At 40.6% G+C, this 15,728-nt stretch overlaps 1 protein-coding gene across 1 annotated transcript in view; it reads left to right on the top strand.

The window, feature by feature from the left end:
* Positions 1–13,621, top strand: part of SLC27A1 (solute carrier family 27 member 1) — a 40,078-nt gene extending 26,457 nt beyond the window's left edge. The window contains exons 8-13 of the mRNA XM_063119302.1: positions 546–755; positions 1,944–2,070; positions 4,036–4,173; positions 5,309–5,473; positions 8,662–8,808; positions 12,916–13,621. Coding sequence (XP_062975372.1) covers positions 546–755; positions 1,944–2,070; positions 4,036–4,173; positions 5,309–5,473; positions 8,662–8,808; positions 12,916–13,073 — 945 coding nt within the window. The 3' untranslated portion in view covers positions 13,074–13,621. The remainder of the gene's footprint in view (positions 1–545; positions 756–1,943; positions 2,071–4,035; positions 4,174–5,308; positions 5,474–8,661; positions 8,809–12,915) is intronic.
* Positions 13,622–15,728: the final 2,107 nt, after the last annotated feature.

The raw sequence follows: 15,728 nt of genomic DNA on the forward strand, positions 1-15,728 counted from the left end.
TTACTTCCAGGTAAGTGTGCATAGTATTGCATACTTAGTTTGGCTCTTCAAAGAGGAATTGAAGACCAGCATTACCAATATGTATTAGAAGCAGAGGTCAGCCTAGGATTGGACTGTAAGTGAGTTTTCTCATTTGCTCGTCATTTTATGTAAACATTGCATCTAAGAAATAAGCAGGAAAAGATAATGCAATTTGGAAGAATTCAGTGCTTCCATCTGTCATTGGGGTTTCACCAGTGGTTGGGAGGTTGGGCTGGTAACAATTTGTGTAGGATGGCTATATTCTATAGATACCTTTCAAGGCTGTGGGACAACCAGCTTGTAATTATACCAATGGATTTCACATGGGGGTGGGGGTGGTTTGAAAGTGCACTTACATGTGAATGCTGATGCTTCTTGATAGCTGCTTCCTGTTTTGAACATCATATTTTTCCTGTATTCCACCCCATGACTTCAAAAATTCTGCAAATGTTGGTTTTTGATCAAATTCTCTTAAGGCTTTAAAAGGCTGTAATTTTAAATCTAGTTTGTCTTGCTTCCTTCAGATTATCCAGTATATTGGGGAGATATGCAGGTATTTGCTGAACCAACCAGTGCGGGAGGCGGAAGCGCTACACCAAGTGCGTCTAGCAATAGGAAATGGCTTGAGACCCACCATATGGGAAGACTTCACCCAACGCTTCCGTATTAAACAGATTGGGGAATTTTATGGAGCTACAGAGTGTAACTGTAGCATCGCTAATCTGGATGGAAAGGTAGATTAAGGGGCTTGCAGGACAATTTATATTTGGAGGGGTGTGTGTGTGTGTTTTTATTTGTGTATGTGTATGAGATCTTGATAATCTGTTTGACAAATTCTCATTTGTGTAGAGACTGGCTAATGTCCAGCCAGCCTGTTGCATATGGCTGGCTGAGCCTAATTTTTGCAGAGTCTTCTATCTGCTCCCAGTTTCTAAAGTCTGTTAACCGGAAACAACTCTCCCCCATCCTGTGCCATTTTTGTGTGTAGCTCCGCCCACCTACAACAGGAAACCTTGCCCATTTTAGCACTGGGCTTGAAGTCAAAAGTCATAGCATGTTGCTGTCAACTCTGCAGTGAGAGGAAGGTGAAATGGTTTAAATCACTAAAGAAGTGACTGGATTAGTGGGAAAATCCCTTCACAGGATAGGTCACTGCTAGATGTGACAGCAGTTTGTAGGCTGAGGTCACAAAGGACCATTTTTACTGACAGGCTGTGCTTTACAACTAGGTCAGCGTTAACTGCGTCATTCTTTTGAATCCTGATTGGTGTATGCTTTTATGAGTGATTAGTCTTCATTTATAGATGGCTACATGTGGGACTTGCTACAAAATGTTTCTGTGTGTCCTCTTTCCTTAAGAGGAATGCTTCTGTTCAGGACTTCTGCCAGTTGGAACAGGAACCTTGATGTATTGCCTGGGGGTTGGGAGGTTTTTAAACTGGGGAAAGGATGCTTTTTTTCTCACCCCACCCTCCCTCCAAGGCTTTCTCCTGCTGGGCTATGTAGCATGAGAGATCTTATCCAGAACGTGAATGTTTTATGGCTGTATAGTGGGTGGGTGTGATTCTGAAGAGTGGGAAAGAGAGGCTGCACTCTTTTTCCTTTGCTCCTTCCCAAAACAACCCTATATAGTGCAGGGAGGGGAGGGTTTTTTAAAAAGCCCATGGCACATATCCCCACCACCACCTTAATATCTCACTGTTAGGGGCTTAAGCAGGCCAACTTCTTCGTTCCACTGCTCTCTAGTTTCCTGTTTGTTTGTTTTTTCCTCAACTGACACTTCAACTTTCTGTATGTCCTGGAAACTTGCAGCCCCTTGTCTTGGTGGTTAGTAACATGCACGTGGAGGTTTATATACCATCATGGCAAATGACTCATGGTACCCCTCACTTCCTTTTAAGCTCTGCTTAATCTCTTGTCAGGTTGGCGCCTGTGGCTTCAACAGCCGGATTTTGCCAAACGTGTATCCTATCCGCTTGGTGAAAGTTAACGAGGATACCATGGAATTGATCCGGAATGCAAATGGGCTCTGTATCTCTTGCCGTCCAGGTAAATATACAGTGAATGCCATGTGTTTTGTGCCTTAACTGTCATATGGGGGACAGTGATCCCTGTGCAATGCCAATTGTTATTACTGACTGGCAGGAATACTCCACACCTTCTGATCTGGATATTGTGATTTGCTCTGCTCCTGGAGTTGATTGGGGGGTAGGGCCCTCCAGGGAGAGGATTGCTCTTTGCCCCACCACTGATCCAAACATAGCCAAAACGTGAGTAGAGATCAGGTATAAGGCGAGGAGTGTGCTGTTTTTGTTCCAGTGTAGAAAATCTATTTATGTAAGTTTACAAACATATTTGAATAATGTTTACAGTAAACTTTATTGAAACATGTTTCTAAGCCAGCTTGAAAACCTAAATGGTGGGAAGATGGGTTATAGATATGTTGAATAAATACGAAGAGTAAGTGGAAGAAGCAGGATAAAACCTTGGGAAAGAGCAAAGAGATGAAAAGTCAGTTGGTGACAACAGAAAGGGGAGGTGAAGCTGAGAAGAAAAAGCTGAAGAGAGACCTAAGGAAGATGGGGGAATGGGGGAAGAAGAAGTAGATAGATCAGAATTCTAGTAAATGCAAAGCAACTGAACTGAGAAACTCAAAGGAACCTTTATGACGGGGACTAGAGCTATCCTGCTACTGACAGAAAACTGATACTGTGCCATGTATGTAGCCTACAGTGGCTTGGGGCTAGGGATGCTTGAGGATTTAATTTGTTCTGCATTTCATAGCAAATTGCTCTCATCCGAACCTCTTGGACTAATATGCCGATTGGAATGCAGTTACCTTTTGGATTTTGCGCCTCTCCAAACGTTGCAATATAGTTCTCGGCTCAAAAACCAAAATGTATAAAAATTGCATATTTTAGGATAACAAATATTTAGAAATGCTTTTACACATTTTCATGTGGATTTTAAAAGTTGCCGTTTAATGCGGAATGGGGGCATATTGTACTTATGAAAGAATACATGCAAAACCGATCTGAACCAGAAACAGACTGATCCATCCCTGTTTGGAGCTGGTGCATTTGTGGATGTTCATTTGTCTGTTCATTGTTGTAATTGGTTGTGTCAAATACTCTTAACCTATGAAGAAATGTAATTCATAATGACGAGATGTTGGTGATTGTCTTTCTCTTCCATAGCTGAGATGTTTGTGTTACATCTGCAAGTAGTATGAATTCCAGAACAGAATACAGATTCTGTTGTGACTTTAGAAGGACCCATACGTTTTTTGTGTGGTGATCCAAATTATGAGGTGATTAACCTGTTTCAGCCTCAGGGCTGAATTCCATTCAGAGAAGCTCTCTTAGGCCACGTTCCGGTACAGGACAGGGCCAAAGGGGAAGTTGAAGATGCCAGGGTTTTATTTTTTTCTTGTGGTTTTTTTAAAATTTATTTTTGTATCTGTGAGCCACCTTGAGTTTAATTTTATCATAGAAAGGAAGGATATAAATGCCCAAATATAATATAGTATTTTGTATGAAAAACACATGCTCTATCATTAAGCTATGGCCATTGCCAGCAATTTCTTTTAATAAAAACTAAACTAGTACTATTTCATAATTCATTTGAAGCTGCCTCTTTCCCCCACTCCCTTTTTTAATTACACTGCATCAAGTATCTCGACATATAAACATTTGCAGTTGTACAAATTCAGTATTTACTTTAAAACAGCATTTTTAGGTACGGATAGAAACTCTTTTGGGGAAGCTCTCCAAAGATTAGTACTGGGATAATGAGGGTTAAAACCAAAATGAATTGAAAATGCAACGGGAACTGCGGTCTGGACACAGCTATAGATGAGAATATCAGCTACTCATCCTTTCGTTGGGATGTTGTTGCAGATATAGTGAAGAGTTGAGATACAAATAAAATCCAGTTTGCCACAACTACCCTTGCATTGAGGAGCCTCATTATTTATTTTTCCTTCTGGCATTGTTCTGCCTTTTTCCCCTCCAGGAGAGCCAGGGCTGCTTGTGGGCCGAATAAACCAGGAGGATCCCTTGCGTAGGTTTGATGGCTATGTCAACGAGAATGCGACCAACAAAAAGATAGCCTACAATGTTTTCCACAAAGGAGACCAGGCTTACCTTTCAGGTACTCTTCAGGCAGGCAGCCTATTTTTTGGTGGACAGAGATGCCATCAGTTCTTGCCTTGAATAATAGTTATGCTTATACTAAATAGCAAACCTTTGCTGTGTTCCCCAGCCACTAAAAGCAGATTCAAATTTTTGAAATTATTCCTTGGGCACAGCCCCATAGTGACAGCCTATTGGAGGAATTAATATCTGCCCCAGCATTTCTGTAGTTAAGAATAACATTTCCAAATAGAGTCTCAAGAAGCGTGATAGTTGAAAAGTGCATCACTGTTCTTCGGACGTGTCTCTGGAAAGCAGCACTTCGTAATCGTGGATTTACCAGGCAGACTTTGTTCAGTTGTTTAAAACTTTATACTCTGACCTTTCTTCCACCAGGACCAACAAAGTGGCTTAACAACAATAAAAAATAAAAGCACAACATAGGATTGGCAATAAAACAGGGTTAAATGGGGAGTAGGGGAATAACACATGACTGATTGTTAGTTTTACTTTGGTTGTTCAATGAAACACTACTCCATGTGCAGGGGGTTTCAGGGACCTATAGTGGTTGTTCTCTTAAGAGTCTACTGGTTTGATTTTGTCAGCGGTTCCTGTGAGATAGTTTGGCCGTAGGATGGGTGTCCTTCCTTCTCTTCTGTCCTCTGAACCATTCTTGTTCTTGATTCATTTTATTAGCAGCTGGAGAGCAACATGGTTATTTTGCTCTGGCCCTCAGATGCTCAACTCCCAGTTGGAAGGTACTGCCTTGTAGAGTCATAGGGCAGTATCCAACAGTGACATTCCCCAAATGCAGCTGGTGCTAGCGGAGGTCTGCTGAATCTTTCCGTTGTGCAACAGGTTGCCCATTACACTTGTGCAACTGGTTGCACAACGCATTGCCCAATGGGTGCAAGCAGTTGTGTAATGGGTTGCACAACAATTATGCAAAACCGCTTGTGCAAACATAACTTTAGTTGGATTATTCTCTTGCACATATTTCAGAACCTAGGTTCCGCTAGCACAACATCATTTGTGCTAACAGAATGACACAATTGAATACTGCCCATAGACAACAAGTCTCCTTGATACTGAAGGGCAGGTAGTACTGTTTCACCGAACAATGAATGAGGCCAGTTAAATATTTTTTCTTGCAGGAGATGTGTTAGTTATGGATGAGCTTGGCTACATGTACTTTAGAGACCGGAGTGGGGACACATTCCGTTGGCGTGGGGAAAATGTCTCCACCACAGAGATTGAGGGAATCCTGAGCCACATCCTCAGCAAGACAGATGTTGCTGTGTACGGAGTGGAGGTACCAGGTAATTTTGAATCCTGTTTGTATGATTTAAAAGCAGGGGAATGCACTTTGGACCAGCAAGTAAGTGTAACTAGTTTCAAAGTTAACTTTTGTATTAGCAAACAGGCTAATGAGATGGAAGAGTGAACCACACTGAAAGCCTCTATTCATCAGAGAATATACCCACCAGTACAGTAGATGGAAATACAGATGTCACAAGAGGAGGGTCAACTCTTTGAAAACACACCATCAGTATGCATTTAGTATATCATTATTGAAAAGTGTCATCAGCTAATCCATGGGTTGGCAACACGCTAATCAATGGTTGTTTCCCATTCTGTTCCTATTACACCCCCCCGCCACACCCACCCAGTTGATTAGTGTGTCGTCTGAACTCAGCCAATGTGTGTTCCTGTGCTTCTCTTTGTATGGTTTTCAGTCTGCTAGAACGAAAAGCCACACAAGACCCCCAGCCAGCCAAGGGAAGGTCTTGTGGTGGTGAGCAACTGGGATGAGTTGCTCAATGTAGCAGGCTGGGGTCACTTACTCATGAGTAGACCTGCTTATGGCTAAGCCTACTAGTTTTGCTGTTCCTTTTAAGGGACAATCTTGTGGGGGATAATGATCGTCATGACCTTTGTCTAGATATTGTGAAGAATATTGTAGCACAACAAAAACAGGAAATGAAACCCTAATTAGGAATACTTTCACTTGGGATGAGATACATTGCACCAGATGATCTCAGGACATACTCAGGAGAAACAGTTGGTTCAGATGTACCCGTATAGGTCAGCTGCTGTTGTTCTTGACACTCAGCCTGTCTGCTTATAGTACTCAGAGCCTCATTGGTAAGATTGGCCCAGGTGATGGGAAAGAGGATGTCAGCAGAGACTTGTAATTAGTTTTATGGTGGTCATTTTAGATGTGTTTTGAAAATTCAGTAGCTTGTTCTAAGCTCTAGGGAAAGAGTTAGAAATCTGAATAATCTGTGTTAGGAGGTGATTCATTAAGAGAGCAGTATGCTCAGCTTTATGACAAGAGTTGAGAAGGGGATATGATCTCAAATGTCCAAGAACTAATTATAGCCGCCTCTATTAAGAAAACTTGAATGTAATTCTCACCCATGGTGTAAGTGTAGGGGATCATCAAGAGGGCAACAGTGTGAGCACATTTAGCGAAAGCATGTTGCTCAAGAAGGCAAACTCAACAAAATATCTTTGGGCCATATGCAGCCCGGACTGCTGGCACAATGGGGAATTAGTGGTTCTAAAAGTAACTCCAGAAATCCTTGTTTCCAGATCAGGATAGATAAGCAGAACTTTCTGTGAGCTCCACTGACCTGCCCCATTCTGGAAATGAGTGTTTTTGCTCATGTTGGGTTCCTTTTAGAGCTGCTACTTCCCCGTTGCACTCCGTGTAGTGTAGATGTGGATGTAATTTTCTCTGGGCATTAGTTTCCTATGTTACCTTGTCCTTTGGAATGCAGGGAGATTGACATATATAGAAATATAATGTTTTCGACTGTAAGACGCCATCGATTGTAAGACGCACACTAATTTCAGTACCACCAACAGAAAAAAAGCTTTGATTCTAAGAATAATAATTGCACCCGCGATTCTAAGATGCATCCCGTTTTTAGAGATGTTTATATGGGGAAAAAAGTGTGTCTTAGAATCGAAGAAATATGGTACTTGTGTGTCCACATGTAGAGTATTCCATTTAAAATCAATAAATGTTTAAACCAAAGAGATAGGCAAAGGAGTTTCCAGTGTCTTGTTTTTTTAGGATGTACAGAAAATAATGAAAACTAGTCATCTCCATGTGGCTCTGTATGAGGCTATGCCATAAGCACACATGTGGTCAAGAAATCAAACATCACAAAAGAAAGCCAGATTCTGCTACTGGAATTAAGCAGATCTGGGGGATTTTTATCTTGTTTATTCTACACTCAAGACGCAGGCTTGCAAGAGCTAGGAATATAGGAAGATGGAAACTTCTGCAGACAGAAGGGGAAGCAAGTGGAACTGAGAGTAAGTAAGTCTGAGGGAAGAATTAGGAGATGTGCAGGCATCAAAACTATCCTTGCTCTGTCCCATACTGCCCATGAGGTTTTTTTTTAAAAAAATCTTTTGTCATTACTCCTAAGGACTTCATGTTCATACTTTAAGAAAGTAAAAAATTAAGATTTTCAGGATGCTCAGTTCTGGATCCCAGATACCAAATTTTGTACTTAGATAGCAATCCCATAGACATGTGGAGAATGCATAGCTTGTTTTGGGGTTTTTTACAGATCATACAGGCTAATTCTATTTCCTTCTGACAAAGGACTCCTCTTAGTTGCTCTTGGTAGCACATCGTGGGTTTCTGGCATTGATTGTTAGAGCAGACTACAACTATCCTTTATGCTAAGTCACTGAATAATAGCTGTTGACCTAAATGAAAAGTTCAGAGTGAAGAGTTAATGGAAACAAGAGGGCAGCAAGTATCTGTTGACTAGAGAAAGTGTTTTGTCACCTGCCTATCAACCGCTGTGTGATCCTCTAGTTTTTATTTATTTACCTATTACATAGTTAACCCACTTTCCAACCAAAACCTGACTCCTAAAATGGCTTGAAGCAATTAAAATTCAGTACATGCTGCTGCTGGCAAATGGGGCACTGTACACCATTGAAAATAAGACATAGGCCCTTCCTTCAGGCTTACAGACTAAAAGGCAATAATATACATAAGGAAAAGAGAATGGAAGGAAAGGGTGAGCAGAGAGATCAGTTTGACAGTGTCAGAACAAAAGGGGTGAGTTGTAACGGGCATTTACATCCAGTTGGAGCCTTTTGTTCCCTTTCTGAAGTGCTTGCTAGGAGGGAGGGGGACAACTACCCAGGAGTCCTCTGGCTTGTGACAGAGGCCAGACTGACATTTCTATTGCACTCACAGGGCAACTAATAATTGGAGCAGAGTTTTTTTCCTGGTGGAAAGCAGGAAACTAAGGTTCCTTCAGTTGCTACTGCTTTAGCTGGAGGCTGAAGCCAAGCTGATTCCCCCCTCCCCTTGCTACGAAGTTATTCCTAGGAAGGAAGGCTGCAACCTAATTTGATTTCCAGCTACAGATTTTGTGAAGTTGGGAACTTGTTGCCCTTTCTGGGGTGTCAAAATGTGCTTATTGGCGTGTGCTCCCTTCTTAGCCTCTTACCTTTCCTTTTTAAATTTCAGGAGTGGAAGGCAAGGCTGGAATGGCAGCTATTGCTGACCCAGAAGCCAAATTGAACCCTCACGTGCTATACCAGGAGATGCAAAAAGCACTACCCCCTTATGCACGGCCCATCTTCCTCCGACTTTTGCCACAGGTCGACACGACAGGTAATGGCGCATCAGCGGCATGATTCTCTCATTGCTCAGCTTAGGAAGGAGTCTTGAATTATCACTGGCTCCTTATTGTTGAAGTACTTTATGCTGTAATTATTTATCCTGGATAATAAATCTCAGAGTCATTAGATTTTTGCTTCCATTCCTATGACTAGGGCGAGGCTAAAGCAGGGGTGCAGAAGCTCTTTCAGCATGAGGGCCAAACTCCCATTTTATGGAAGCTATCCGCGGTCCGCATTTCAGTAGTGGGTGGGGCAGAAGACAAAAAGGATGGAGCCAAAATAGCCCAAATGCCAGCATATTTTCATTTAAAGCTCATACTGTCAGTAGCTAAGCCTTCGGAGAGGCATTTCAACCTTTTAGAAGAGCACAAAAAACAGTAAATGACCAATTGATTGGTGGTTAGGAGAAAGGAGGTGGGGCTAAGGGAATAGGCATGGCCATCTGAAAAACACTGGGGGCGGGGCTGGTTGGGACCTCAGGCTGGCTAGATTTGGCCCCCAGGCCTGAGGTTCTGCACCCTTGGGCTAAAGTGAAGGCAAAGTTGGAGTTGCTTCCTCTCCAAAGATTCTGGAAGGAGGTTGACGATTTATAAGAAAATCAGCTTACTATGAGCATTTATTTAACCAGAAATGCTGTTGAGTTGGAGTGGTTTTTTGGTACCATCTCTTGGGATTGCTGACTTCCTGGCCATCTAGCATAGTAATTGCAGGTGCTTATGTATTCTAGCAAGTGGAGTCTGCTTGTGGGAAATAATACACAATTCTCACACATTCTCTTGCTCAAGAGCCAAGCCTACTCTTCAAGAAGTAGCTGAGCAAAATCCACAGGATTCTCTGTTCTTCATTTTGCTGAAGAGAAACAGGATGTGTTCTAAGTGTTATTGTTTTTTCAAAATGCACGGATTTCCAAGTTGGCTGTTGCGAAAATTTGTTGCTAAAGAATTCATTGTCTGTGCCCACAAAGAAAATGCCTTTTTGCTTCAGCATGTTGGCATTCTTGCTTACACTCACATTGGAATTAAGAGTCTTTTCATGATTGGCATAGGCTTGAAAATCTGCTTTGATTTGAAAATGTGAGAAATGTCCATTCTCATAACAATATAAGCTGTAGCCAGATCTAAATGATAGGCACAAACCAGCATGTGATGCAAAATTGCATGATGGAGAATTAAAAATATCAAATGGTAGCTTTAATTAAATGAAGTGAAAGAGGAGCTGCTTGACCTTTCACTGCTAAGTAGCACGTGGTTATTTATGCTCCAACAGAATCCAGCTGGTGTTGCTTGAAAAGCCTGGGAAGTTTGTGCATTTTTTCTTTGAAAATTTAAGACTTATCAAATTTACTAAAGACTTCACATATATATACTCCCTCAGTTCTTCCCCACTATCTTTGTTTCAACATAATGGCAAAAGACAGAACTCAGTAAATCAGTGATCTATTCCAGGGCAACCTGTGAATGGTGGGTCCTATGCATTTTTTAATATTCATAATAGCAATGAATACATATGAAATGCATGCAACTTTCTAGCAATTATACACAGGCTTCAACAAAAGCAGACCAAATATTCAAATAAGAATCCATTTGAAAGTAGTGTCTATACATCACCTTTTCAAATATTGAAAGCATTGTATGGACCTCAATCCATGCATTAATAGGAAGTGAGTGTTTATCCTTCCAATTATGTAATATCAGTTTTTTAGCTGTCAAAAGGGCATAGAGAATCCATTTACGCTGAATGTTAATTTGCCTGAAGCAGGGAAATAGTTTAAAAACAGTGTGAACAACAGTAAATATTAAAGATTGTTCCAGTAAAAAAAATATCTGTTTAATAATCTTTACACAAAAAGAAGCAACTACTGGACATTGCCAAAACATATGTTTCAAAGAAGTATTAACTGCCTTGCATCCCTTATTAAAGAGAAATTGCAGTGTCCAATGGACATAAAACAAATATTTTTTGCTGAATAAAATGTAGCCTAAGATCCATTGACACGACAGGTAGATGCCAAAGTGGTGATACACTGATATGGCATTTTGTAATTGTGTCCACAGCAGTTTCTTGAATTCTTGAATTCTCAAATATGCTTATATGTCCAAAAAGGTTGGGGTGCAGTAGATTGTGCTTCTTACCAAAAAGGCAAGTGACTTGTGAGGAAAAACTTGGAGGAAAAGCTGAGGTATAAATGGGATCTCTTAACTCAGAAGAGAGGGACAGAACTAATGACATATTAAAGATGGACCCATTCAGGTTACAGGTGACTAACAAAGTCTCATTATGATAACTGGGGAAGATACCCTGAGGAGAGTATAGCGTCCCTTTTTCTGCTCTGATACCTTTCACTCCCTTACAGCATTCCTGCCAGTGAGGACTGGCTAACTCACATAGCATCAGAGGTACAGAATAAACTCCACTGCAACAGTATCATTTATTTATTTATTTGAATTATTTTTATGCTGCTTCTCAGCCGAAGAGGTTCCTACAACCCCAAAGGAGGCGTTGTACACATTACTGGGGTGGAGGCTAAGCCTTTTCCTTATCTGAGGGGACTCTCAGTCTAGCCTTATTTATTTCCTCTTCATTGACCTGACTCATCTCTTACCCAAATTGGTAAAGCTTTGTTGAGTGAACATATATATTAAATTATTTATGGGATGCTATTCAGCCAAAGCCCTGCAAGTGATTTACAAAGATACATCTATATCTTTTCCATCTTCACACTAAAGGATTGAGCTACATGTTCTGAAGAAAGTACAAGGTCTCAAAACTGTTTTACTTGTAAGAAAAAGATAGTGTCCTTATTACATCATTTTTAGAAATCATTTCAGGGGGTGGGAGTAAAAGCTGGATAACAATATATAAATACTTTGTCTTAAATTCTAAAAGAAATTATTTCATAATCCAAAGCTGTTCAAATCCCAAAATAGTCCTCAGAAAAAAGAGGGGGGGGCAATGGGGGGAATGTTTTCTCCCCCCACCTACATCTTTACTGTCAATTGATCCTTGCACTTCCATGGAAGGATCTCAGCATCACAATCTTGAGTTTTAGCACAAAATTTTCAAATGGCTTTTGACATCTCAGAAGATAGCAGCTTTGTTACAATTTAGTATCCTATTTTAGAATTGGGCAGCACTTGGTCTCAGCACTGAACTCAAGGCTAAATCACTGGAGATTCAGAGTAGGAGCGAGTCTCATTGAACCCAGTGGGACTTACTCTGAGTAGATACATGCATTGGATTGTGCTGATGAGCAGCCTTCCTGTTAAGGAAGAGGCTAGAAGTAATGTTGTGTGAATTCTTCCTAGTCTTCCTAGTGACTTTTTTTTTTTTTACTGGACATCAGTTTTGTAATAGATAGTACTTGGTACTCAGTTCTGACAGATGTAAATGCATTTGTGCACACACAGGCACATACTTGCACACTACTACGAAAAATCAATAAGTGTCAGCTTTGATTATTTTAAATGTATCTTGCAGTGTAATCCTATAAATGCCTACTTAGAAGCAAACCCCATTTAATTCAGCGCAACTTAAATCCAGGTAAGTGTGTGTAGGATAGCAGGCATAGCCTTTTGTGGTTGAGAAACCGTGACCTTTTAAATGGTAAATACTTCAGAGGTTGGAACAGCTGCATGCATAACTTCGAAGCACTCAACAGGGTATACAACTGGTTCTTGTAAGTCTGCTCACCTCCCTGAGCACACTCCCCGCCCCTCACACACATATACACTGTATCTGAAATGTAACAGCAATATGAGGTCTACCACATTCTGCATTGGAAACATTACATCTCAGTAATTCTTGTCCCAACTTTACTTTCCACCCTTTTTCGTCTTAACTTGCCTAGAGCTGGTGTCCCTACTTCACAGAAATAATCAGTCTTCCTCTGAATCTTGCTAAATTTTGAGTTGTCTTGCAATGATGTGCTAGCAATAATTTATTTTGCAAAGTAGATCAATTTAATGCCTGCAGCCTGATTGTCCTGTTCGAACTCCCAAGTACAATTATTTCTTTTCTTGCCTCTGCCCTTGTTTCCTATTGTAGAGAAAGTATCCATCTTTTAATAATCTCTTTTCTTTCCTTTTCCATTTTTCAATAGGCACTTTTAAAATTCAAAAGACCCGTTTGCAAAGGGAGGGCTACAACCCACATCAGACATCTGATCGGTTATATTTCTTGGATGTAAAACTTGGCAAGTACCTACCAGTGGACGAATGTGTGTTTGAGAGGATCCAGGCTGGAAAGGTTTCTCTGTGATTTCATCAGTGAAGGCCGTTGGTGAAGTTTGGAATTGGAAGGCCTTGCTTGGATAGAGAAACAGACTTGGCCAAATTAAGTGAAGCAAGGTTTTCATTCACAACATCTACAATGGGGACAAAACGCACTATGGTGTGAGAATGGGGTGGTCCTCACCTTTTTAAAAAAGCACATTTAACCATTTTCTGGGCAAAGAGAATGACCCTTTTCTATTGTTCAGTATTTAGAATGGTTCCCCCCCCCCTCTTTTTTTGTAACCATTGCATTGGGGGACTCCATGTGAAACAGGAAGGGTTTATGGCCTGCGTATTACCTTTGAAAGCCTTCAATATGATGGGTGTGACTGAGTCTGCAATAGCACTGATCAAATTGCATTCTGCTATGTGTTTTGGCTAAATTTCACTGCTTTGAGGCAATAGCATAAAACCTCTAATTGTTTTGGGATTCCCAGGTTCCTAATACACACATTTAGAGTCCTTCAGTTGTCATCTACGCACGTGTTTATGTGGAGCATTAAGGGACAGACTGAGTGTCATCTACAAAGACTTTGGTCTTAAAAGCAAAAACCTGTCTAGCTGGATGAGGTAAAAATGTTAGTATTTTAAAGGTTATATTTAAAGCAAAACCAATTTGCTCAGAAAAAATGTACAGGAAATGTCTTCTCTTTTGAAGAGTACCGTGATGTTCAAAAGCTTCCAGTCATCTAGGGAATGCTAACCAGTGTGTATCCTTGTGGAGAAGTCATCAGTTTATGTTTTGTTAATCTGCCTAAAGTCATGTTGGCAGTTCTTGGGCCAGAGCTGCAATATTTCAAACGATTATTTGTTGCTGATCCGGAATCTTGGGAAACAGTTAGATAACCGTGTGGACCAAATTTAGTGGTGACATTTGTTTGGTCTTGCTGATCCACTCTGTTCAGTGCAGGTAACATGGCAACTGATCAAAAGCAAGGTGTTACATACTTCTCACATTCACTACATGATTGTGGGCATTTCTAATTCTACTGCTTTTCAGTAGTGCAATTTCTATTGTTGGCAGTAAACATTCTTAAAAAGGAAGACTAAAGAGTATTGAGATTTCAAAGACTCGATAATTCTTCCATGTGATCATGTTGGTATGGAAGAGCTATACCACTCACTGCTGTTTGTAGAAACCCCTAGGATATCCTAGACAACATTTTACTGTAACTTACTGGAGCATTCCAGTTCTCTTTTTTCTGTTCCCAGAGCCACTATAGATGTGCAGAGTGTTTGGCAGAAATGGAACTTGGTTTTTGGCAGAAATGGAACTTTGCATAAAGACCTTTTACAAAGACTTCTGGAGAACAATGTTGTGTTGTATTACTGAGTGCACACAGTACTAGTTAGGGCATTGTTACGCTACAGCCCAGAAACCAGCAGAGTGAGTGTTTCCCTTCTTTTATAATTAGATCCAGAATGTGCCTTTCATAACTTCTCATCAGTACCAGACAAAGCAGGATAACATGTGTAATAAATTTAGCTGTGTTATTAATCCTCAGTTAAAACAAAGGCATCTACAGCTAACTGAGCCCCATTTAGAAGAAGTCATAGCGGGGTTTTTTCAAAGAATACTAAAGTTCGCTCATGATTTGAAATCATGCACTGACTCAATTATTTGAAACAAAATTACATTTTCAGATGGAGTCGCTATTGTCAAAATTTAACTCTGTTTGTGGGGGGGGGATTTAAAAAAATAAAAACACCTTAAGAGAACATCTGATTATTATTTTTCTCCTGCTTGTGTGTACTATGTTCTCCTTTTCTTTAGGTGAATATTTGATGTTGTCAGCTGCATGTCATTTCAGCCAAAGACAAGGTCAGTCTTCAATCTTAGCTAACCTCCATTCTGTCCAGTCAGGCTTAGTAAACTGATGGAGGAAACGAGCCAAGCTAAAAGGTGCCGATCAGCATGGAATCAGCTCTTGTGTCTCTTCACTCTGCCTGGATAAGCTGCATAGTCCTTGGCAGCAGTTATCGACAGCAAAGGCCGGTTTGCATGTGTATGAGTCAGTAACTAGTGTTGCCAGCGTGTGCTGTTGTAGAGTGATTATATTTTGTAAAAATATTTTGTTAGAGAACTGACCTAGGGCCATACAGTTGTAGTAGTCTATTCTGTTAATGGGTGCCCTTCATTCTAAGAATGCAATCCATACAACGGATGTTCTTAAGACAAACCCCTCAGTTCCATGATCCAAACCCTTTAGTTTCAGCTTTCAGTTGGCAACCTAAAACTAAATCACCTGGAATCCTTGCATGTAAACTTCACTGGAATTAAATTAACCTTACTTCCAAATAAACAGTTAATGACTGTGATGCAAGCTGAGCCTTTGTAAAACAAGGCACTTTCTGTCAAGTTGAACTTTTCCCACAAATTTTATTACACAATAAATAAACATTACGGTACTTTCCCTTCCCATGTCTCCGCACAAGGCAGTGCTATTGGTGTAGTGATAATACATTTTCAGAGCATCTCAAGCACCTCCCTGGTAGCCCTTCTTGGAACAAGCATGACTGGTCTGATGTAAAATTCTCTTGCACTGTTCCCTGGTCAAGTAAATTAGTTACCATTTTTTTTTCTCCTGTAAGAATTTGCTCCTGGTGTCAAGGCTAAAACCCATAGTGGCCAGAGCAGGAC

The sequence above is a fragment of the Elgaria multicarinata genome, chromosome 3 (assembly GCF_023053635.1).
Source record: "Elgaria multicarinata webbii isolate HBS135686 ecotype San Diego chromosome 3, rElgMul1.1.pri, whole genome shotgun sequence".
NCBI lineage: Eukaryota > Metazoa > Chordata > Lepidosauria > Squamata > Anguidae > Elgaria > Elgaria multicarinata.